This window comes from Scleropages formosus, chromosome 22 (genome assembly GCF_900964775.1).
Source record: "Scleropages formosus chromosome 22, fSclFor1.1, whole genome shotgun sequence".
Lineage (NCBI taxonomy): Eukaryota > Metazoa > Chordata > Actinopteri > Osteoglossiformes > Osteoglossidae > Scleropages > Scleropages formosus.
Genome location: NC_041827.1, coordinates 6283180 through 6307616, shown reverse-complemented (window position 1 = coordinate 6307616; position 24437 = coordinate 6283180). Strand labels below are relative to the sequence as shown.

General features: G+C 40.0%; 3 protein-coding genes across 11 annotated transcripts in view; 1 reads left to right on the top strand and 2 right to left on the bottom strand.

The window, feature by feature from the left end:
* Nucleotides 1-4386, bottom strand: part of atp2b3b (ATPase plasma membrane Ca2+ transporting 3b) — a 56824-nt gene extending 52438 nt beyond the window's left edge. For all 6 annotated transcript variants that reach the window (XM_029247700.1, XM_029247697.1, XM_029247698.1 and 3 more), the window contains exon 1: nt 3813-4386. The gene's annotated coding sequence lies outside the window, so the exon portion shown is untranslated. The remainder of the gene's footprint in view (nt 1-3812) is intronic.
* Nucleotides 4387-9416: 5030 nt separating this feature from the next.
* On the bottom strand, nt 9417-15489 carry ccnq (cyclin Q). 2 transcript variants are annotated; one of them, XM_018725342.1, is made up of 6 exons: nt 15284-15489; nt 14975-15158; nt 14739-14871; nt 12787-13005; nt 11447-11555; nt 9417-10439 (listed from the first exon to the last, which is right to left on the bottom strand). In XM_018725342.1, the coding sequence occupies exons 1-5, from the start codon at nt 15399-15401 to the stop codon at nt 11466-11468; spliced, it is 744 nt and encodes a 247-aa protein (XP_018580858.1). In that variant the 5' UTR covers nt 15402-15489; the 3' UTR covers nt 9417-10439; nt 11447-11465. The 2 variants fall into 2 exon arrangements, with proteins under 2 accessions (XP_018580858.1, XP_018580857.1); XM_018725341.1 differs by lacking the exons at nt 9417-10439; nt 11447-11555 and having other exon boundaries at nt 12679-13005.
* On the top strand, nt 14809-22238 carry cfap126 (cilia and flagella associated protein 126). Of its 3 annotated transcripts, none has more exons than XM_029247663.1 (7): nt 14809-14867; nt 14971-15060; nt 16593-16706; nt 17045-17107; nt 17198-17275; nt 17367-17597; nt 22174-22238. In XM_029247663.1, the coding sequence occupies exons 3-7, from the start codon at nt 16680-16682 to the stop codon at nt 22192-22194; spliced, it is 420 nt and encodes a 139-aa protein (XP_029103496.1). In that variant the 5' UTR covers nt 14809-14867; nt 14971-15060; nt 16593-16679; the 3' UTR covers nt 22195-22238. The 3 variants fall into 3 exon arrangements, with proteins under 3 accessions (XP_029103496.1, XP_018580859.2, XP_018580860.2); XM_018725343.2 differs by lacking the exon at nt 22174-22238 and adding an exon at nt 17824-18249; XM_018725344.2 differs by lacking the exons at nt 14809-14867; nt 14971-15060; nt 22174-22238 and adding exons at nt 16362-16372; nt 17824-18249.
* The last annotated feature ends 2199 nt before the right edge of the window (nt 22239-24437 follow it).

Sequence of the window (24437 nt, the reverse complement as noted above, 5' to 3'; positions counted from 1 at the left end):
TTCATTTTCAATCTATATTTTCCTTAGCCTGTATCCTTCGTTTCCTACTCTACACTTTGTTCTCTTCGTCAAATCTAAATATATACAACAATGTTTGTCCTCATAAAGGAATAGTAAGATGTGGACTAGATGAGAGATTCGCAAAATCATGCCCTACCGGCAAAATTGCTGAAATCACATCACGACTCAAAACAGCACTGTTACATATAAAAGGACTTCAGAGCATCCTTACTTCAAGAAGTACTTTATTTTCCTTAAAGGAACAAAGTTTGTTTACCATGCACAAGTACGGATACTTGCGTATTCCAGCATTATCTGTTATTCTTATTGTGGGTTTTTAGGTATCTTACAAGATACACGATTGCATCACAGCTCTACATGTGTACTGTATGTGGCACAATTCACTGTCATAAGAGGCATTTCAGTTAACCTTACTCTCTTTGAAAACTACATGCAAAGACATGTCAAAATATAAAACTTGACACACCATAGATGAAATCGCATCCGAGTACAACGTCTAAGTAGACTTACACGGTAGGCACTGAGTGAATCTGACACACTGAAAGTGAACAGTCCTGAATCACTAATGAATCATATTTTGGCTCGTCCACTAATCAAACTAATTTTAAAAAAGCCAGAACTGAGCTCAGACAAACTGTCTATATGTGGGAGTCCATAGTAGAAAGACTGAGTGGGGGGTGATAAACACATTGTATAAGAATATTTGTTGTTTTACAAATGACTACTCTATTTTTTAATGATAGTTAAAAGTGAAACAGAAGTTCCACATTAAATCAATAGAAGCCTTAATATGAATTTTAACACATTAACTGGTAGAGTTTGCAAAGCTTAACCGGCTTATAATTATCATTTTTCTCAGTGCTTCTCCCAAATTAAAAAGTTTAAAGTTATGAAAATTGCTGAGTTGTCCTATTTTGTCAGTGTCATCTCTCTTTTTACCTCCCTCTCGCTCTCCCTGCATCTTTGGGCTGACAAAACCTGCATTGGCTTGGGGGGGGTCCTCCGAGTCACAATCCATGAAAAGAAGCGACAATACAAGTGCATGAAGACATGACAGGGTCTTAAACATGTTCAATCCTTTCTGTTTCACCAACAAAAATCTTACATGCAACATCAAAAATGCAAAAATTTAATTTAATTCTAATTTAATTCTTACTCTTACAATCTATTTAATTTTAAACAGCTGAGGGTGGTGCAGTGGCGCAGCAGGTTTGGCCTGTGCCTTTTCTCTGGCGGGTCTGGGGTTCAAGTCCTGCTTGGGGTGCCTTGTGATGGACTGGTGTCCCATCCTGGGTGTGTCCCTTCCCCCTCCAGCCTTCCGCCCTGTGTTGCCGGGTTAGGCTCCGGCTCGCCGCGACCCCATTCGGGACAAGTGTTTTCAGTCAGTGTGTGTGTGTGTGATTTTCTTGAATGCAGAGATGCCACACCCTCCTGTGCAAGTGTCCCATTTTCCCAGGACTCACAGTCTCAGTTATAGACTATTATACACAATATTTTAACATCTTAACGTAACTACATTATTTGCTTCATTCAAACCATTAAACATTCTGCCATTTTCCTTGACTTTTCGATGTCCAGTACGCCCAGAAAAAAAGAGAGAGCCCATAGGTAGCTACAGCAAACAGGTATTTTAGTGGGTCACCTCCACTCATCATATTCCTCCATGTAAACTAGGCCACCAGCAGAGCTGTGAAAGTAGGACATTTATTGTTATGCTGTATCAATGTTACCTGTTTTTAAAAATACAACGAGCAGGAATTAGATCATTTTGAATGGATGCCATGTAAGCAGAAAAGATAATATATATTAAAAAAGCAGGTCAGACTGGAATCTATTAAACAGCCCTGTACAATTTCTCTGCAGAGAGTCAATGAGCAGGCAGGTGTACTACATCATCTGCATCTAGTTTTATTTCAGTAACAACATCGCCGGGCCTCTTAAAAATTGCCTAAATACATGATCATATCGCAGTGCATTACAGCTCAACTATGACTTCCTTCCATCAGTTTCATGTTAAACTGTTCTTATGTAAGTATTAAATAATATGCAAAAAGCGTGGTCGTAGTGACTGTACTGTGTACACCTGGACAGGTGACACCTGAGGTGTACTGGTGGCTAACAGAAGGCTCCGAATCGTTTTCGAGGACGGGAAGACACAGCCGTGGGACAAACAATACTGTGTTACCGAAAAAAAGGGCTAAATGATAAGTTGGTTCCTCAATGAATTCACCGCACATTTCTGCTCATTTCCTTCCCTTTCCACCGCCGGCCAGTATTAACGCGTCGCTCCGACAGCTGTGGCGCGAGAAGCCCACCTCCCGGATTCCGTACGCGCTCTAAACCAATGGCAATAAAGGTCTTTGCTGGAAGATCAGATAGAAATGGCCAATCCCGAGCAAGTATTGAATTAGAGAGGCGAAACGCAGAGCGCCGCGAGGCCCGACCATGCGAGACCACAACAGCCCTCCTTCCCTCCCTCCCTCCCTCCGTCACACCGTCCCTCCTCCCTCTCGCGCTCTGCCTCCCTCCCTCCGTCCGTCCCTCCCTCCACCTTGCAGTTCGGGGGGAAAAGTGACCGCCAGAACCTAAATGAAACGTTACAGCTTCGCGATTTACGAACACACACAAAAGAGTAAATATGTGCCAGAAAGGTGCCCAATGTGTGCGCAACCGCGACCGTAACACGCCTGCAAATGAACGTCCCCCGATGCCTCCGTCTAGCCGAACGTCCTGAAATAAAATGACCTTTACTGGTCACCTTCAGATCGCAAAAATGTTCACCTTAGGAATCAATTTCCCTTCAAGCAAGCGCCCCTGCCCAGGCGAGCACCGGGAAACAAGAGGACACGCTCGGGACTTTGTTTGTGAAATGAAATAAAATGAAATGAAATGAAATGGAATGAAATGGATTGAAAGGATCATGAGGACGAGAGGGACGGCGTCGGACTGTGCGCCAGTCGGAGGCTTGAGGAGGCGCAATGCCCCCGTCGCAAGGTTACCGGTGCGGGCTGCGCTCACAGCCTGCTTTACAACATCGCATCCCTGCTGCCCCGTCTGTCAGTCCATCCCCGGACCGTCACACACAAATCCGCGCATTACCTTTCAATCACACACTAGAGCAATGTGACACGCAACACACACACACACACACACACAGCCTGCCTCGAGTGTAACTGCTACAATGACACACGCCAATGTTCAAGTTATGAATAAGTGAACGCTTTCGATGGTTGTTAAAACCCCCGCTAAACGCACGGAGACCGACTGAGTGAGGTCCTAACATTGAAATGTTCAAATGTTGCGGGATATTTATTACCGTGGGGTAGGCAGGTAATAAAATAAATAAAAACAGGACAGCCGAACCACTCTCAAGTGCAACCAATAATATTATAGGCACAAAAAACACGACACCAAACAGGACCGTGTAAAATATTATATTGCAAATTATTATTTGCGTACATTTTCTTTACTTTGACCAGATTAAAAGCGACTGTTACTGTTACTATAATTATTATTATTACTGTTGTAATTCCCTAGGTCTGCATCAATGCAGTAGTATTAGGCGGCTGGCTGCAAACACTAATCCCAAGAAAAGATCCTATAGAAAAAACACTGCTTTTAAAAAATAATAATAATGATAAATTTCCCCACACCGTTCTGCATCAAAGAAATACAGAAACGCTCAGGACAATGTGTGTAAATAGGCAGTGGTACAAGTGCGAATGAGCAGCAGCATCTTAATATAAATATTTAGCTGCAGTGTTGAATAAATGTGAAATACATCGACTCACCAGGCCATGCTCCAAGGACGGGGATGGAGCTTGCAGGGGGGAAAAAAAAGTGGAAAATCCAGTGTTTTTTGTAACAAAAATAAAAACGAAGAGCCGTAGCAGTGACAGAGGACAGGTCGCCAGCGGAAGGTCTTCAGTTATTTGTTTGTCTTGTTTATTTGCTTGTTCTTTACTCGCGTCTATAATAAAAACGTCTAATCCTAAAATAGTGCAGTTGTTGCTAGTTGAGCTGAGCTTATTCGGAGAAAAAAATGAGCGATGGATACACGGCATTAAAATGACTGCATGAATAAATAAATACGTAATTGAAGACGTTTGGTTTGATTGTTTTTTTTTCTTTTTTTCTTTTATTGTTGCTGTAATTTCCCCACAGTGGATGTGAGAGAAGCGCGGCAGGCGGAGGTGATGGGAGGTTTGGGATTTACAGGCTGTGTGTCGAAGACCCCTCGCTCGCTGTGCGCTCTCTACCTTTACGTTGGCAGCATCCGAGCGGATAGGAGGGGAGAAGGTGCTAACGAAGGGGGGGCTCGTTCCCCACTCCCTGCCTGGCTGCCTGCCTCCTCTCCGGCGCTGTAATCCCTCCTCCCTCCTCCTCCTCCTCCTCCCTCGCCCCGCTCTGACTGTACAGTCACGTCAGCGGACACACCGCGGCACCGAGCCGCCGGAAGGCGCGAGGACGGCGAGCGCTTCGCGGCAACATGGACACCGCTCTCCGAGCAACGCAAAATCCCAGCGAAAAATAAACGCGCTTGAGCTTTGCCCATTGTTATTATTGCTTTTGTTTTTCTCTTTAAATCAAAACTTAAGAGTGCACGGAAAGTGCCATGATGATGCCCGAAATATTCCTGGGAAATGAAATGTCAGACATGGAGTCAACAACGTCCTGCTACAAAGTTTTATGTTCTCGAAAAACACTCGTCTGGACGTTTCCAAAGCGACATGTTTTTTTTTTGGTACTTTATATAAATAGGATTGGAAAAAAAAAAAATCATTGAAGGGCGACGGTGAAAGCCACAGCACGCGCCCTCTAAAACCGAACAGCGTTGCCGGTCATTCTTATGCTGGCTGCCATATTGGTTTTTGTGCTTCAGTTCGGAAATAATATAGATAATAATAATAATAACAACAATATAATAATATCTAACTTACCTCTCCTTTAGAATATAAAACTCTCGTTTTTTTTGGCACAAGTTTTGACATAAGTCGTATTTTCATTTGCGCACAGCTGAAGAGGATATGTAGAGTTGTCACTACCAAGCAAACTGCCAGTTTCCCAACTGTTCCTGATTCTGTACTCAACAATTTGAAAAATACAGCAATTTCGAGATAAAATGGATCAAATCTAATCGAGATCATTACTGTTATTAACTGGCACATTTCCAAGGCAACTTACAAAGCTAGGGTGTAAATCGGACAAGGTTCTAGGCAAGTACTCAGAAAAAAGGTGCATGCCAGGTAAACCACATTTACCAGTTACAGTAAAAAAAAAGAGGGGGAAAAAAACAGCAATAACTGTCCTGGTTCGGTCGTTTTTGAGAGTTTTGTGTCATACAAACATCAGTTGAGCATGTGCCAAAATATTAACATATGTGAATATTAGTGTTTGATGCTGTAACAGTATTCATGAGGATATGGGAGGCCTGATGGTGGACTATGGTGGGCTACGTGCTCCATCATGTCCTTCATTCACCGAGTGTTTCACCATGTTGGTCCTTTGTTCCATCGGAGATTTTTCGTTGAGCTCACATTGGCTGGGGGCAGTGTGGTTGGCACAGCAAGTAGCACTGTAAGTGTGTTTGGATATGGGTTTGAGTTCGCCTCAGTTTGTGTAGACTTTGCACGTTCTCCCCATGTTCACATGGATTTCCTCCCACAGTCCAAATACATATTTCAGGTGAATTTGTGACTCCAAATTGCCCTGAGGATGTGAGTGGTTGCCCTGCAATGCGCTTTGTTCAGTCGAAGGTGTACCCCATCGCACGCCCTATGCTTCCGGGATAGGCTCCGGATCACCGCAACCTTATGCTGAATAAACAGCTATTGATAACGTACAGATAGATGGATGGATTTGAGTTGAGCTCAGCTGTAGGTCTATTTCTCATCAGCCCAAAATTTGATGGGCATGAACTTTGTTTCAATCTATGACAATTTGCACAACAAGACGATCTGCAGTCGTGTCAGAAAACAATTTTCACATAATATGCTATATACATAATGCCTGCAGAAAACAGAAACATATAAAGACATTTATAAAGTTAACCCGGAAAAGTAGGCATCCTGAACATGGGTTGGTGAACGCGTTTTTATCAGCTTATGCTACTAGCATGTTTTTTTTTAAATCTTTTAATGAAACTTTTTTTGTTGTTATTATTACATACAAAGAGGAGAAACAGACCTTGTAGAACATTTGAAAATGAAATAGAGAATACACAGCAGCTTCACGTTTATTCTCAAAATTCAAACGTTTGCTTTTTTTTAACATGTTTTATGCTAATTGTTATTGGTACACAAAGGTTCACAAAAAAATTTTTTCTGCTGTTAACCTCTTCTTTCCATCAACAATCTTACATCAGTTTTTTAAATGCTGACAAAATAGATATATTTTCAGTGTTATTTTTAGAATTGTATTATTTTGAAAATGAGAAAAAAAAGTGACAAAGACAATAGTGACAATAGTTCAATTTTCTGATGCAGTCCGTGTAGTTAAGTGAAACCTGGAACTGATTCTGTTTTTCCCCCCCAACTCCCACACAGGTACAATATAGACGCCTGCTGTCTTGGTGTTTTACTAAGGTTCAAATTTAATTGCTGTAATGCATGAGGCTTTTAGGAGGAGCAAAAGCTTTTATCTGTTCAAGGGTACTCAAGTGCACAACTGTGGATCTATTACGTAGGCACACACACCAGACAAACTATACAGGTCTGTACCTTTGTGTGGACTCCCAGCTAAAGTCAAACTTATCTGTTAGTATTTCTAATAAAGACAAAATTCAGAAAGCTTTGCTAAATCAAAGTTAATAAATTATCAGGAAACATTCACAATATTTACACATTTATTGCAAGACACACAAAATGCCATCTACCATCTTTTTTCTGCCATCATTTATTTAGACAGGGTAATTGTGAAATTCTAAAAAGTTATAATAGAAAAATTTAAAGTGCATAATTGTGATCGCTTTGTTTAAATCTTGATGAATTTGATTATCCATTTATTATGACTTGAGCTACATAGGAACTTCGTACTAATTCGCAGACCACTTTAAAGCACGTCACTGCAGCTTTTTTAATGACAAAATGACCAGTCAAGAAGTATTCAAACTTGAAGATATAAAGAAGCAGTTGCTTTAGTGGTTGTACAGCTTTAAGATTCATTTAATTTAAGATCCACGCACAGGGGACAGCTGCCAATGATGTTTTTTGTGCTGCAGATATGAGAAGTTCATCAGCTTCACAGAGGGCTCTTGGGTTCAACACCAGATGTCTTTCTCAGCATGGCATCTTGCATTACTTAACTTTTTTAAGGCTTATTAAACAGGCTTTCTATATAGGCCCAAGAGTGTTTCCTTACTTTTTGTATAGAAGATGAGGAGTCTGACAAAGCAATGCAGAAATTTTTCATATAGGTATTCACAAGAAAACATGAAAAGACATTCGTTGGAAAATAATTCATGGTTTGAGGTTCTTAAATGCAAAAGGGCTGTCTCAGCTATAAAAACAGGTAGGAATGCACTGTAGTTGGGTGTGTAGAGTGAACAAAAAACAAAATCAGAGACGCGAAAAAGAATAAGGAGAGGCTTTAGCCTGATTCAAACCCATTCGTTTCGTCCCAGTCCTCCTGACATAGTGTGGGCCGCGTTTATGTTTTATTGATGGATGAGAGTCCTGCGGTATGTGCTCCCTCTTCATAATTCATGCAACCCAGCATTAAAGTAAGCCTGCAGAGGGAGAGGCAGGGCTAATTGAAAAAAACACAGTAATGGGGAATGGGGGGTATTTAGATATTTTAAATAAACATGAATAAATAAGACTGAATTTCTCCATCATATTCCTTTAGACTGATGGCTTCTGGATGTTCTCTTTACAACCATGTTCATTAAGCACTGAACTTGAAATTTTAACTTGAAATTTGCTTTCGCAAATTATACATGTAATGAAGCTAGAGTTCTTATGCATAGTACCTGGCCAAGTAAACGATAAACCACAAAAGTGTTGGTTTTCTATTAGTCTTTAAATGATTACATGAAATTAAAACATTTACAGAAAACCAAGGCTTGGACCAGGCATTGACACTTTTACCAGCAGCTTTGATTCCTATGGTGCAAAGTTGCCTTTCTTTGGCCAACAAAAGGCACATTCTCTTATCCCCTTTTACAGTCTGCCTTAAAGCTTATCTTTCCCCAGTTCACTTCCCATGCAGTGTGAAAAATGTTTAAGACTAAACAACAAATCCAGCTGACAGTTCCAGGCATTTGAAACTGATGCTTTATGGAAGTGTACCAATATAGAATTGAATAAACCTGTCAAAATCACAGTGACACAAAAATGTCAAAACAGTATTCCACAAAATAAAAGAGAAACTTCAGTAAAAGTCTTGAAACGCAGCAAAAATGTTAGCTAATTCTGGCATTAAAGCAATTATATCGAACATGTATACTATTTCCAGTTGAAAAAAATATGGTAAATTCCAAAAACCCAGTATTGTCAGAGAAGATTTAAGTTCATTTAAATTTTATTTAAAAGACTTCTCTATTTGTAGGACTGTTTAGATTTTTAACAGCTACTTTTTTCTTTTGGTGCACAGATGCATACAAATTATAAATAAGGTACCTCTACACTAATAGAGAAACATATGCAGATTCAATTATTGTATCTGGGAGATACTTTATTAAATACACTTCCATTTGCAAAACTGCTGCAAAAACTAAAATGCATGTTATGCATAATTCAATACATCCAAGCCCTGAAGAAAATGTGGAAAATACAAATAAAGATGAAAGCAGGACAGCACAGCCATTTTCACACTGAAAATTGGATATTTTCAGACTAACCTAACTTAAAAAAAAGGAGAAAAACTGCTATAGTGACTAAAATGTTTTCCTTTCCATCCATTACCATCTAAATATTTGGAAAAGGGTTTTAATGTATAAAATAGACAATAAAACATCAAACAAAACTGCATTAACAAAAGAAGATCATTGTAACATTGCCACTTTTGGTTTTATCTTGTCTGAACATTTCTAATTTTCTCTTGTAACTTATGTCCAGACAAAACCACAGTGATTCTGACAAAATAACACTTGACTAACAGCAATAATTTTAAGCAGTGGCACAGCGAGTAGCGCTGCTGTCTCACAGCACCTGGGTGGTGCGAGAGGACGTGGATTCAATCCCTGCCGAGTTTATGTGGAGCTTGCATGTTCTCTCCGTGTCTGCGTGGGTTTCCTCTCACAGTCCAAAGACATGCTGTTCAGGTTTCCCCATAGTGTGTGAGCGACACAGAGAGAGTGTGTTCCACTGATGTATGAATGAGTGACCCATTGTAAGTAGTGTACCTAGTAGTGTAAGTCACCTTGGTGAATAAGGTGTGTGGGCTGATAACACTACATAGAGTTCACTGGAAGTCGCTTTGGAGAAAAGCGTCTGCTAAATAAATAAATGTAAATGAATGATGCACTTAAAAGTCCTGCCTCTGAAGTACTACAAAGAAAACAGGTTCCTGGGCTTTTAACTGTGACCAGGAAACCGATTTAAACTGTGTTGCACCCATAAAAGAGCTTTCTTGTAGTGCTGCTGCTCAAAGAGAAATCAGATCACAAAGGAGTTAAATGGAAAGAAAACTCGAACAGGCCAATATATTCTTTATTCTTGCTCAGCCAGTCACTTGCCCAGGGCTCTCCAATAAGCTCCAGTACAGCTGCAGAATCTGGGGAATTTTATGTCCCAGTGCTCAGTTAAAATAGTCACTGGATTGAAAGTAACATGACCTGAGCACTGAAGATATAAATCAGCGACTTGACTGAAGATTCATCACACCACAAATGTTTGCTCCTTGGAGCAAGTAATTTGAGAGCAATATTCAAATAAGTAGCATAGAAACTCTACGCATTTAGGTAAGCTCCTTTTCCTTGCTTTCTTCACTCGTGTTGATATCATGAGATTCATGCCACCAGACTTCTACATTAATGAAAATTAGCAGCTTAGAAAGTACTATACTCATACTGAGGCTTCATATTAACATACCTGCAAATAAGTAAATTTACTCATGTAAAAAACATCTGGTAATTGCAAAAAATGTACCCCAAATTTCAAAACTTTGTACAGAACGCACCTTATCAATTTAACATCCTTTGAAGACACACAAACACATATATGTACATCATGATGTGAATGCCACATGAGTGTTAACACATGCAAAACATTTACATTTAAAAATATGTAATCCAACCACCATATACACCTGTAAACAACTTGAATCAATTTTCCCTTGCTATTTAGTCATGTGTGTTCAGTTCGGTTCCTTTCTTTCATGTTTTATTCCCTTGACAATGTAAAGTTTCCCCATTCTGTCTTCCATTTTCACAAACATTAGGTGAGGAATTTCAACATTGTCGATTTATTCAGAAGAACCTAAAAGACAAGAAGATTTCTTCAGAGGAAAAAGGCAAATACTCTGCTTCGAATGCTGAAAATTTATCTATAAATTGAGAAGGGTGGAATGTATTCATAGTGAAAGTACAGCAGAGTTACTGTTAGATTTGTTAAAAGTGTTTCTGACCTGGGCTGCAAACTAATAACAGTGAGGACAATTAGTAAGTTGAGCAAAAGAAGTAAGATAAAAAGACAATTATTCTTTTCCCCATTTCACCACAAGGATTAAAGGATAGGGATGCAAAGCCTGCGGCAAATAAACCTCATGGATGAGCAGGAAGCAAGATCATAAATTCTGCTAGTAAGCACAACATATAAAACAGGAGGCAAAAAGGTGAAATGTCTGATAAAAATAACTTTATGAACAGTACAAATATTATACTGAACAGCCTGACAACAATATGCTTTCAAATAGCTGCCACTGTGGTATTAGCTGTACATAATGACAACAAACCAAAATTCATATGTGCATGAGCTTACAGTACAGAACATAGTGACTTTGTCTTTGAATGTGTACCCATCACTCCTAGGGTCAAGTCCCAGTAGAAACACTGCTGTTTTAACTTGGGTATTTGTTGAGGCAACAAGGTTCTCTAACTGTGTACATGGATGACCTACAACTATAAGGTGTACAAACTGTTGAATTTATGCGAGCAATGTATTTAATATCAACACAAAACATGATGGGAATATGCTTAACTATATCTCTACTATGTTGAGCAGATGTAATATTAGTTATATATTATTGTTTGATTTATATTCAATTTATTATATATAAGGTATAATATCCCATGTAATGATTGCCACAGCACTGGATATATTGCTTTTTGTAAACTAAATTAATTCAGATGTTAAATCACAGCAGTAGTGCAATATATAAGGACAGGAAGATAGAACAGTGTGGTATGTCCTGTCCCTCTTTCCTAGTTGTCTTAACTGCCTTAAACTGCAATATGTTTATACAAAACAAGAGAAGAAGGCTGTACCTTATGACACTATTACCCGTCAGGTGCACTTTGCCTCCATGTCATACAGCTGAAGGAGTTCTGAAATTATGGACTCAATTTCAGCCTTAGTAATATCTCCACACAAAACCTATGGGAAAAGATTACATTTTAGACCCAGTTTCTACACAGAAGGGTAATCTGAAAAGTGTACAATTCTTTGCAACCAATGAACCACAAAATCTCCAAGAAAGCAATTAAAAGCTTGATTACTGTGATACCAAATATGCACAGAGGCTTTTTTTTTTTTAGGACAACATGCATGTGTATTGTCAAAGGCTTGAAAAGCATCTCTTTTAGAAAAAACCTTTAAAAGTATTTGGATACATTCAGGATCACAATCAATATAGATCAAGTTTGTGGTAACAGCTACTCCTTTCCTCTACACTGAAGATTTGAAGATCCTCAAAAAACAAATACAATGGATCCTCTTTATTCAAGCATCCTTTCCCTAACAACCCCCAATACCTAAATAATTTAAAAAAAATACCCAATGGATTAGCTTTTCCAATAGAAAGACCCCCCCAAAAAAATCATAAGCCTTGGCTACTATTATGCAGTTTGCACTGTAATAGTAAGAATATTTTACTTATAATTATTAGAATTTTTTACTTAGTACAAAAATATGTTATGTAGGTCAAATTATTGAGTAGAGGGAATTGTATTTTTTGGCAGAATTGCTAGCATTTTTACTGTTACCACTGATATAGTACTAGTACAGTACAGCACAGCATCAACACTTACAAAATGCAGCTCAATAACCTACATGGTCACTAAAAATACAGTACATGGTACCAATGACGCTCTCTAAGTAGCTGAACAGGATATTTGACAGACATTCTTCCCCCCAATGGAATAAATGCCACTTGCCTCCTACTCCGAGCACTAAAATACATACACACTTGATACGATGCATACCCATCCATTTGACATAATTTCAAAGGCTATTCAGAGTCATCAGTTCATCTGGACAACATGTCTTCAGAAAGTATGTGTCCAAATTATCTGCTGAAAAATGACACTACAAAGGAAGACCATGCAAACTATAGAAATGGAGTTGAACCAGATACAAGAGCACAGCCTGGAAGACTACTTGCTATGATTGCACACAAAGTACACATTTCTTCTACAATTACTCATGACTGACCTTCTGACTAAATAAGTGCTACAATCAACGTGGAATGCGACAGCGACATTTCTAACAGTGAGCGCTCAGGGAAATTAAGGTGTCACCTAGAGACACAGTACATCCTTGTAAGAAAAGACACGAGAGTGCTGGCAGTATCAGGGGAACAAATAAACGTGGGTGGGTACACACTCACCTGCCACCACTCTACAGCCCCTCGGGGCAGCTCCACCCCGTAGCTGTGCAATGCCAGGTAGAGCACTGCCAAGGCCAGGTGCTGTGGTGGGTAATGTACGCAGAGGGGCCCGTGATAGCTGTCTTTCAGAAGAGCCCATGCAGTCTCAGCAATAGGAGTCCGAGACCAGGCATGTCTATTCATAATGCCTTTCACGGACAACAGGTAGTGGAGCAGAAACTGCAGGTATGAAATTACAGCACACACTTAAGAACAAGCCAAAAGTGACACACAAGCATTATGTGACTGGAGATGTGTAAGGTTGGGGAAAGATACAAATGCATAAAGTAACAGTAGACTGGGGCCCGTCTTCAATAGAGATGTGATGGAGCTGATCAAAATCTGCATCCATCGAATGTGGATTTAAAATTTATAAATCTGTATGGATGCAAATGCGGATGTGGTTTTTAATGAGAATTAAAATGGAAAGTATTATTTCTACTAATCCACATGCACGTATCAATTAAAGGATAAAAAGAGAAGTATTTGGTTTCAGCTTTACACATGGAGTAATTCTTTCCAGAAAATGAAAAAACATTCATTTATGCTCAATTTAAATATTAGTAAGAATATAAGCATTCATATACAGTATGAGTACTTCCACTTAAAAACTTGAAACAAGCTGCATAAATGTGGACTTACAAATCGTTTTACGCTATGCAAAAGACCACAATGAAATAGATGTGTGCAAAGCGTTAAAAAAGTAGGAATAATGCATATCACAGCATCATCGATATGCGAATATATTGAATAATGCAAATCACTGACTGGTGATTTACATATAAATGCAGCACTGCAAATACATGTACAGCTGTGTGCATGTAGTACTGTACAGTCTCTCCCAAATGTGTCTAGACTTGCAGACAGCAATGCATATGAAATAAAGTTTGTAATCAGCTGCGTTGCCTGACTACTATTTTCCATACCCGCCGAAAAAAACGGTGATAAATCTGATGAATTTCAAATCTCCGAAAACATTTGAAGGTTAACGATGGAAGTTTCAACTGCGGAAAAGATGTACCATGCTGAGCTGGGGATACAGCAACAATATGAATATCATTACTACTTGTAAACTGTCTTAGATTGTTACTTAAATTTAGAATGCCCAGGAGGGGTGGGCAGCCACTGGCCCTTGAACCCCCAGATGTTTTTTTCTTCCTCCCTCGATTTTCAGTTGGGAGTTTTTGTTCCTTTCCTCTGGCCAGTAGGCATACTTATAGCTTATCATATCATGATAGTCAGTAGTGAACTGTCTTCTTTGTTTCTTTATCTGATGTATTTGTTTTTCTTTCCTTATGCCTATGTTAAAGCGCTCTGTGTGACTGCATGAGAAGAGTGCTCTATAAAAATAAATTGAATTAAATTGAAAAGATTCAAGATGCACACTGCCCATATCAATTCAATTTCAATATCAAGTTAAAAACTCTGGTTATGGCCTACAAGATGGTCAAAGGGCCTGATCCCTAACACCTACAGGGCCAGTTCCCCATATCCCAGCAAAACACTACGCTCCTCCACCTCGTTGCTGGGTGGTATCATGCACATAAGATCCAGAACTAAAAGCCTGCAAATGATTAGTTTTCTGTTTTGATGTGTGATGGATCTCCTTATTTCCATCAGCTCTACCTCCTGCTCCTTCTTTCCCTCCCACATTTTTGGAGCATTGGTGACCATCATTTTTGTATCTTCCATCAGACTCAATCCAATATGCAGCTACTCCTATAATGAGCACCAGAAATAATGGTGATATTGGCCAAGCTGGAACTGTGCGCCAACAACCACGTCTGCATCTAAAGCTCCTGGTCTGCTGTTAAACATTGTCTTATTTATTCTGAGTTGTACATGTATAAACGGGTACACGTGACATGTCGGCCTCCCTTGTTCTTGAGACCGACGGTCACGTAAACACACACCTTGTGAGGGTGCTGGAAGGAGACGTGGAAGTTCAGCTGGCGCAGGATGAGAAGCTCGCACTGAACCACGCTGTCCCTCAGCTCCCAGAACTTACTGTCCAGTTCGAGGGGCTCGCTGCCTGCGTGCAAGTACCTGTCCAACAGGGGGCGCACGCACAGAGCACGCTGTGTCAGTAAGTCTTCTCAGCACGTTCAACTTCATCATGTGGACAAAGACTCTGTGAGTGCGGAGGTACCGGTGGCAGACGTTGATGATGTCCCGCGTGCGGAGGTGCTGCTCCTCCACCTTCCCTGCCAGGTACATGGCGGACATGGCCACCAGGTAGGGCTCGTACACCTGGAGGCTCGCAGACCGGAAGAAGCGGTGGTAGAGCGCGCACGCCGTTGCCACAGGGATGGAGTGCATTCCCAGCTTCACTCCTGCACACGACACGGGGCGAGTAGAACATTATGATTATCGTCACATAATAAGTTTTATGACTCCAGTTCTGCTGGAAAATTTAAAAACTGTGAGAACTGAAAATTTCAGTGAAATTATATTCTACCAGTTTCCATAATGAAGCGACAGACACGAAAATGTGTCTTCGTGTCTGCGGTGCAATCCGCCTCCACATCGCCGCCCGTTGTACTCTCCGCTCTGTCATAATGTTTACTTTTAATCATCTTTTCTCGGCGAACGTGGCGAACAACCCGGAGCTCTGCACACTCGCCTCAGGAGCGCGAGCCATTCGCCTGAGACGCGCCGCGCTACTTCCGCCACTTCTTCCTCGACTGTTTCCTGTGGCGTTAGGCTGTACCAGTCGTGCAACAGCGACACATAGCGTACAGAGCCAGAACTAACACAACGCAACGCAATACATACAGTAGAACTGAATACAAATTCTTCACCCGTTCTAAATTGTAACAGCATTTTTGCTCGACTTTTACAATTTATAAAAGTGACAATGAGCATACCATAAATGGCACAGTACACAAAGCAGTCTATATCGTTTACATATACGACTAGGACAGCTGGTAGCGTAGTGGTTAGAGCCAAAGGTCGCAGGTTCGATTCCCACTTCCGGCTGTAGTACCCTTGTATGAGGTATTTACCTTAAATTACTCAGATGTATAAATGGGTAAATAACTGTAGGTAGACTAACTTTGTAAATCGCTTTGGAGAAAGGCGTCACCTAAATGTTGTTTGCACATCTTACAATAAAGCATGATGATATTTTATATACCGCATAAAAAGAAAGTTTACTTTTTAATACAATAAAAGATGAACAGAGACTGACTGGATCGGGAAAATGATATCCTGGGAAAGGGCAAACATAGTTAAGTACCCTGTCCTGATTCAGTGATTGCACTAAAATTTCCTCTTCTGTTAAAACAGAACATCTGTGATTGATGTTAAAGGTAATTGTAACACATGGAGTCAATCCGCATCGACTAAACTTTTCCACTCTGTGTCGTTTTTACGGCAGTCATTCAAAATACACTGTATACAGTTCCCCAAGTATTATGAGCACAAGAAATGTTGATCGCAAAATATTTATACACGTGGTAATGTCACGTGGTATTTATTTCGGCTTTGAAAGTCACTTTGACTTTATCAGGGCATTTTACCCTCAGCTGCTTCGTGTGAAATACCGGTTTGTGTTCGCCGGTCAGATGTCCTAAGTGCGTCATGATGTGTTCTGGGAATTTGGGGGAATTTTCAGCTGCCCTGTCAATTAAACAGTCGATGTACTGTGTATTCACCCACTGATGATGTAAAAAACTGGTTAATTCACCAGCAAGAAAAATGATGATGTGTTTAGTTACGTGCTAATAAAATGATCCACGAAGAACTCGTTTGTTAACTACCTTCAGGATGGAATGAGCTGTCAATGATTGGGATGCGGAGAGAAAGTCGTTCCTTCGTTGCTAGGAGACGGCAGTAAACAAACCGGATCAAAGATGGCGTCCCACTTCTCTGCAAACCAGGTACGTGGGTCGCGAAAAATATGAAAAATATCATCAGGTACTTTGGAGCTGTCGGTGTTATTTCGGATCCTTTTGTCCGTGATATTAGATCAACAGCATTCGTGACGTGTCTCTTCACAAATAAACAATATTTCCTTGACATCTTGTTGAAAAAGTTCTCTGTAATCTGGCATAATGATGAACGATACACAACTATCCCCAAGATTTTTTTCCTAAGCCTAAGGCATCTGATACTTCAACCTGATTTTGTTCAGTAAAAACTGCTGCCAGTGAATAAATACTAGGATGTTCTTCATTTTGTCATTCTGAAAATCAAACTTTAAAGTGCCTTTTTTCAGTACGAAGATGCGTTCAAGCCACAAAGACTCCAGAACTGGACTCTGCCAAAGAAATTCAAAGAGGTTAGGCTTCTCTGGTAACTTTACGCACCTTTAAATTACTGTCCTGTTGCATATACTGCACATTTATATTTTTTATGTCTTCATCTTCAGAGGCCTACAGCTGCAGATGGTCACACAAAATTTATTGCAACAGACCGTGGCCATCTTTTCCCAGAGATGAAGTCAAAGGTTCACCCTCTCAGTCCGCAGTAGGTCTGTAGCCACTGTCTATTTTTCATGCAATGAATGTGATGCTCTCTCTGGGCTGTTTTCTTGCTAGCGTGGGTCCAAGTGGACTTTTGTGGGCACGTGGGACCTACCCAGTCGGACTCCCCTGCCTCGGATAAACCCGACCGCCCGCTCACTGGAGGGCCAGGAGCGGCTGAAGAGGTGGGAGGAGGGTCAAACGCGCACCAAGAGTAGAACCACGAGTGTTGGGTCGGGCAACAAAACTTGTGCAAAAGAAAGAAGTGAATGCGGAGGAGATGATAATCAATTGCAGGAAAACATGGTAAGTCCACAGTAAATTTCAGTTAATTGTGCTCATTGTCGGTCATAGCCCTGATAACTTTTTTGTCCCTTTTTTGCCATCTCCTGCTAGTCAGTTGACAGACAAAGCACATGCCTTATTTCAATGTATAAAACGAGTAGATGTAAGTATATCGATATGAAAGAATCATAAATATGTCATTCTAATTAATTTCAAAATAAGAAATTAATTTTTTTTATTTTTAAAGCCACCTCCAGGTAGCCCAGGTGAAGCTGAGCAGAAATGTGTCTCACCTAATCCTGAAGCATTCCCTGCTTCACCTGCAGCAGCATCTCAGCTGAGTGCTTCCTCCTCGAGACAACAAGCTGAAGCTCAGTCTTTGGCTGAGGAAAGTCTCACTTCAGATGTTGACTGAATAAGTGAAGAAGAAAAAAATTATTCTTCACAACCTGGCATTTTTTCTCATTATAATTTAGAAGAATAATGTGTAGGATAAAATACACCCAGCAACGTATACTAATGTCTATTACGATATTTAAAACGAATTTTAAACAAGTATCGTGTACAGTTCCAGCTTGTATTCATGACTCATATACTTAATTGTCAGTAAGAATTAGATTTATGCCCTACAGACAATTGTTACTTAAACAGTCATAGCACCATAATAAAAATGTCCCACTTAAAACTGTTTAAGCTTTTCCAGCTTTGCAGCAATGACACTATTACTTCCGAAACTCAGTTATTTTATACTGCAGTCTGTGGTCAAAATCAAAATACCCATCCAAGCTGATGTAACATGTCATACAATGTATTCTCAAAGTGCTGCGAGGAAGAAAGGCTGAATGTATTCCAGAGAGAGAAATTAGTGAAAACGTCAGAAATACACAGCTCTTTATCATTTCAGTGTACTCCAAGTTGCTCTGGCTTCAAAGATAAAAAGTAGGAAAACAATGTCTAATGAAATCTGTTCACTGGACCCACAGGCACAAAAATAGACAAAAACCGTCTGGTCCCAGTTTGTTCTTCAGCATCTCGTGTTACTGTTTTTCTCGCAAATCCTGCGTCAACATGATTTTTAGGGTTTCTTGGTGCATTTTTTTAGACCTGCTCTTTTCCTCTCTATTTTTATAAGATAGAGAAGGCAGCCAGATAACTAAATAATCACTTTAGATAATCATGGGATTTGTTTGGTTAGAAACATTTTGTCTCTCAAGACGGACCACAGTAAATCACTACAAATGGACTTTGTAGTCTTTGTTAGGACACTTTAAAATAAGACTGTAATTAAAAGTCTGCAGAACAAAACAATTTTTTAAAAACTATTATTTTAAAAGATTTAGGAATTGGACAAGTGGTTCTTGATAACAAAAGAATAAATTAACAACTTACATTTATTCATTTAGCTGATGCTTTTCTCTAAAGCAACTTATAATGTTGAGGTTACAATTATTTACCCATTTAAACAACTGGGTAATTTTACTGGAGCATTTTAGGGTAAGTACCTTACTCAAGGGTACTACAGCTGGAGATTGAGCCTGTGACCTTTAGATCCAAAGGCATACTGAGCACTACGCTACCAGCTGTCCCCCAACTTAAACTGCAGAAAAAAAAAAAACAGAATTAAACGGCATAAACAAATTTAGTCAACTTTTCAGGAGTTAGTTTCTGTTTGTGGGGTGGGGGGGGAACGGTGGCGCGGTGGGTTGGACTGGGTCCTGCCTAGGGTGCCTTGCAATAGACTGGCGTCCTGTCCTGGGTGTGTCCCCTCCACCCCCAGCCCCCTGCCCTGCACTGCTAGGCTCCGACTCCCCGCGACCCCCCATGGGACAAGCGGTTTCAGATGGTGTGTGTGAGATGTGTGAGTTTCCATTTGTAATGGAAAGTCTTGTCAGTTTACCCTTAGAAACACTGCAGAGAAATTCCATTTGAAAATATGTTGAAGGTTTGTTACAAACAATACATGTGAGCAATAAGAACATTTGTGAAGAAAGAGTCTTGCATCCATTCTAGCCATCTGCAATAGAATTACACGAAAACAACAAAAAAAAAAAAACCTTTGCTGTTACTGTGTAAATTTCTGCATATCTTATAAGAGAACGTAGGTGGTTTTTGCTTCAGCTCGTAAACCAAAAGCACAAAGATGTGAAAAAATGTGTGGGCTGCAAATGTAGTCCTTCTAATGACCTTAACTGGTCAAGTACTAACACCAACTAAATTATGCAGTGCAGCCTTATACCATTTCCACAGCAACTATTATAGTGATCATTTCTGATATTTACATTATACATTTATTAATTTAGCTGACACTTTTCCCCAAAGCAACCAACAATGTTAAACTACTTACAATTGCTTACCCATCTGTACATTTTTTTCACTGGAGTAATTTAGGGTAAGTATCTTGCTTAAGGGTAGTACAGTTTGAGATGAGATTCAAACCTGTGACCTTTGGATCTAAAGGCAGCAGTTCTAACCATTATGCCACCATCATGCAAATGATGAACATAACCATTTGATGTAAGGTAACAGTTTGCTCCATGATATTATGCCAGTAACTATCATACTAGTAACTCAGCAGTAATACTAAGTACTAATAGTAGTCCAGTGAATGTGAGGATGAAGGCCTTTAGTCTTATTCATCACATGCAACTGCACATCATAATGCGTGAAGATGCAGAGCAGCGGGAAGACTTGTCGGAATTTGCCAACGGCACACTTTGATTGGCATGTGCTACATCTGCCAAGGAGGTTCTGGGGCAGGGACAGGACATGCTGCAGAGATTATATCTCTCATCTAGTCTGGAAATGACGGGATTGTGCAGGAGGAACGTGTTCTTTCAAGATGGTGCTTCATGAGCTTCGTCTTATCACTGTTATGTACTATCTTCAGTCACACCTAGAAAATGTAGCTAAGCTTTTTTTTGGCCACTCCATCTGTGAGTATAGTCTAGACAACCAGGTTCTACTTTGTTAGTAATCATTACATTTATTCATTTAGCAGACACTTTTCTCAAAAGTGACTTCCAATGAACTCTATGTAGTGTTATCAGCCAACACCCCTTATTCACCGCGGTGACTTACACTGCTAGATACACTACCTACACTGGGTCACTCATCCATACATCAGTAGAACACACACACACTCTGTGTCACTCACACACTATGGGGAACTTGAACAGCATGTGTTTGGAGTGTGGGAGGAAACCAGAGCACCCAGAGGAAACCCACACAGAGATTTGGAGAACATGCACTCCACACAGACTGAGCAAAGATCAAACCCACGTTCTTTTGCACCACCCAGGTGCTGTGAGACAGCAGCGCTACTTGCCGTGCCACCCCATAAAACACACTCGTAAATACTTTTGCTGATCTAGAGGTGTTTTAATGCTACAGTCAAGCTTTCAGTGTTGTCAGACAGCAGCCAGGTGATGTTAGTAAAGTTAAACTGCATTCCATCCTTTTTGATGGTCATGCAGGGTTATTTTTCTTTAAAATGACACCATCTTGAACCACCACATTAAACCTTAAACCCCCTTAAAAGTATGTTTTTATTCCTTATGTTTATATTTCTTCTGTTTTGTGAACTAATGCTATCTGTGTACATAATTTTCTGGTAAAAAAAATACAAAATACATGCATAATATGCAAATACATTATTAAAATGGAGATGATCACAGAATGAGGATACTGTGTGTACAAAGATGCATGATGCCTTCTATTGCAGCACCAATGAAATTTTGTCTGTTCGTTTACAAATTCATTCAACAAGTATTCGGCTGAAAAATGAGCAGCCCGAAAGCCGCTCCTACGCAAATCGCAGCATTTTTCACAAGCTTTCACAACCTTGTTCAGAGTCATTCAGACCTCAATGGTGTTTGAATGAGCAATTTTCCCAAACTGTCTCGCTGAAGCCAGAAAGCAACATTAAAAGTTAATTTTCCTCAACAAAATGCAATTAAGAGGGCAGGATTCTAAAGAAAATACAGAACTTGTTTTTGGATTGTATTGTGCTCCGAAATGCAATTCCAAACAGTGCGTTCATCCGCGATGGACTATTTTGCAGATTTCTTCGACAAACGCTGAGCGAACTGCAAGGCCATAACCGCAAAGAGGTAAAGCAGCACAGAGACCTCAAATTATGAGCCAGCGAAGACATACTCAAAGACGTTAGGCATTACATGCCAACAGAGGGAGAAATAGGTAGCAGTCAGATTACGGCTGCATGACAATGGAAACCCAATAAATCCTGGGTGAAAAAAGAAAATAGTCTATGAAAAACACAAGAAGCAAGGGTCTTCCATAATAATTCAGTTTTCCGCTGTTCTTCATGACTCACTGTGGGAATAGAAAAATGCTAAGGTTCCTATAGGTATTATACAGTAGATGACATGTGTAGTCTACTGCAGCTCCAGTGCAACGGAATACACCATCACCATGACCAGACCGCAGAACCCCTCCACCTGAAGAGAAATAGAGACGGGGAGCCTTATGGCATCCCATCAGGAGTTCCAGAGAGCAGAGGAGGTAGTGCAGAACCCCTAAACACATGGACATGGTGCTGGGCATGGAAACTGTGGAGAACTTCTCTGCTCTTCTTTAGCAGAACAAGAGGAGCAGCTGAGAGAGCGATAGAAGAGCTACATGCAGCCAGGTTGGGCAGGGTGCAGGGAGAGGAGGAGAAACTGAAGAAAAGATACAGAGATTTCGGAAGTGAGACACTGCTCACCACGACTGGAGCGCATGAGCCACATACTGTACCAGACACCCCTATACTATAACACAAGGAAGTAGAAATTTATTTGGAAATAACAACAATAAAAAAACTTGCTGTTAAAAATATTAAATGGTATAAAGCTCTTCACACTGACATAAAGACATCAAAATGCCTTGTAGAAACTGATGCACTGATGACAGCAGCTGTGCACCATGCAGCCTCCAGGCTGTTGACAGATCTGTGCTTTGAATCATGGTCTGACTCACAGTATTCAGACTTCATTCAGCCAAAGTGCATTTACTGGCTTTACTTAATTGCCCTGGATTCCCATAAATATAACTTTTTCAAAGGTCCTTTTAATCACATGTAGGTGGATACTAACTGAACGGCCGTTTTTTTCCTATTAAAATATTTCCCCCCATATTGGGCATCAAGTTCTTTGGATTTACTGTATAAATTTTATGCCATTCCAGTATGTCATTCCATCAGCTATCAGGACAGACTACTCAGTATAAAACTCTCCGTGACCGTACAAAATTTGTGAATAAAATTGGGCGTTGTGCTTGGTGGAAGGGGAGAATATAACAGTGATATCAAAATTATTACTGTCATGTTACCTCCATGTTGCCTCCCAGTAACAACAACTTGAACTGTTCAGCTGTGACATCAAAATTTGAACAATGACACCGTGTGTGAAAGTCATTTTAAATTTTAACAACAATGCCAGTAATGTAAAACTGACATCATAATTATGGCAATGATGTCATCACTAACTGTTGTCACATCATTGCAAATATGAAAGTGTAATTTTTACAAGTTCATTATCATAGTAATAATGAAATTGTAGTTGTTACAGTGACACCATAGTAACAGCGATGACTTGTTACATTATGCATTTGTCCATAGCTATGTACAACTAAGAGTAAACAAATGTGTACTCAGCTGTAAAGAGCTTTGGATAGACACTCGGTCATGTTACAATGAGAAGAATTCACATTTTTACAGTGGTATCCTTACTGCAATAGTGACTCGAAAAATGCAAAGTGATGCCATCGCTGCAACTGCGACAGCATCAGCCTTCTTTAGGTATTTATTCATGTGGCTCACACTTTTCTCCAAAGTGACTTAGAATACTATACTACTTACAGTTGTGTAATTTTTACTGAACCAAATTCAGGTTAAGTACCTTGCTCAAGGTTAGTGCATCCGAAGTGTGGATTCAAAGTCAGGTCTTTGAAGGGACAGCTTAAACCACTATGCTGCCTGCTGTCCACTATGAATGTGTAGTCCAATTATGATTATGATGTCATAGTGTGACTGTAACACCATAATGAAATTTTGACATCGTGTGGTGATTGTGGCATTATCTATGTGATTTTGTTGCTAAATAAATAAATGCAGATATAAATGTGATATCATCAGTGTGACGTGTTCTATGTGATTATTACATGACAGTAAAATCGTAAAAAAAAACATTGACATTGTCCGAATTGTTATCACAGTAACAGTGATTTCACAGTTATAACTCTGACATCATCACTGTAAAACATTTTGCGATAACCAATCATGCCATTATTGTAAAAGTGACAATTGCTGTAGCAACTCGGTAAAACACTAATTAATCTAAACTGCATTTCTTAATGGTATCCACTAATAAAGGCATTTGGTAAGAAAATACATAAAACTGCAATTATATTAAAAGAAATGAGTATGTATGATTAATTTTTCAGTTAACAATAGAAATAACTAGTACGTAAAATTTACCACAGATGTGTTTTAGGGTTGGGGGGCGTAGTGGACTTGGCTGGATCCTGCTGTCTAGTGGGTCTGGGGTTCGAGTCCTGCTTGGGGTGCCTTGCAATGGACTGGTGTCCTGTCCTGGGTGTGTTCCCTCCCTCTCCAGCCTTGCGCCCTATGTTGCCGGGTTAGGCTTGGGACAAGTGGTTTCAGCCAGCGTGTGTGTTTTAGGCTCCACAGGGTATCCCGTCACTGACGTGTGTGTGTAAATGTGCAATTCATTGGTTGAAACTTACCTTTAGGTTACTGCAAAGTTCCAAATATAGCCCTTGGGTTCACTGCTTCAGAAATACCTTACTTGAATTAAATGCTCATTATGTTTTAAAGTTAATTTGCACACAAATCCTCCAGTC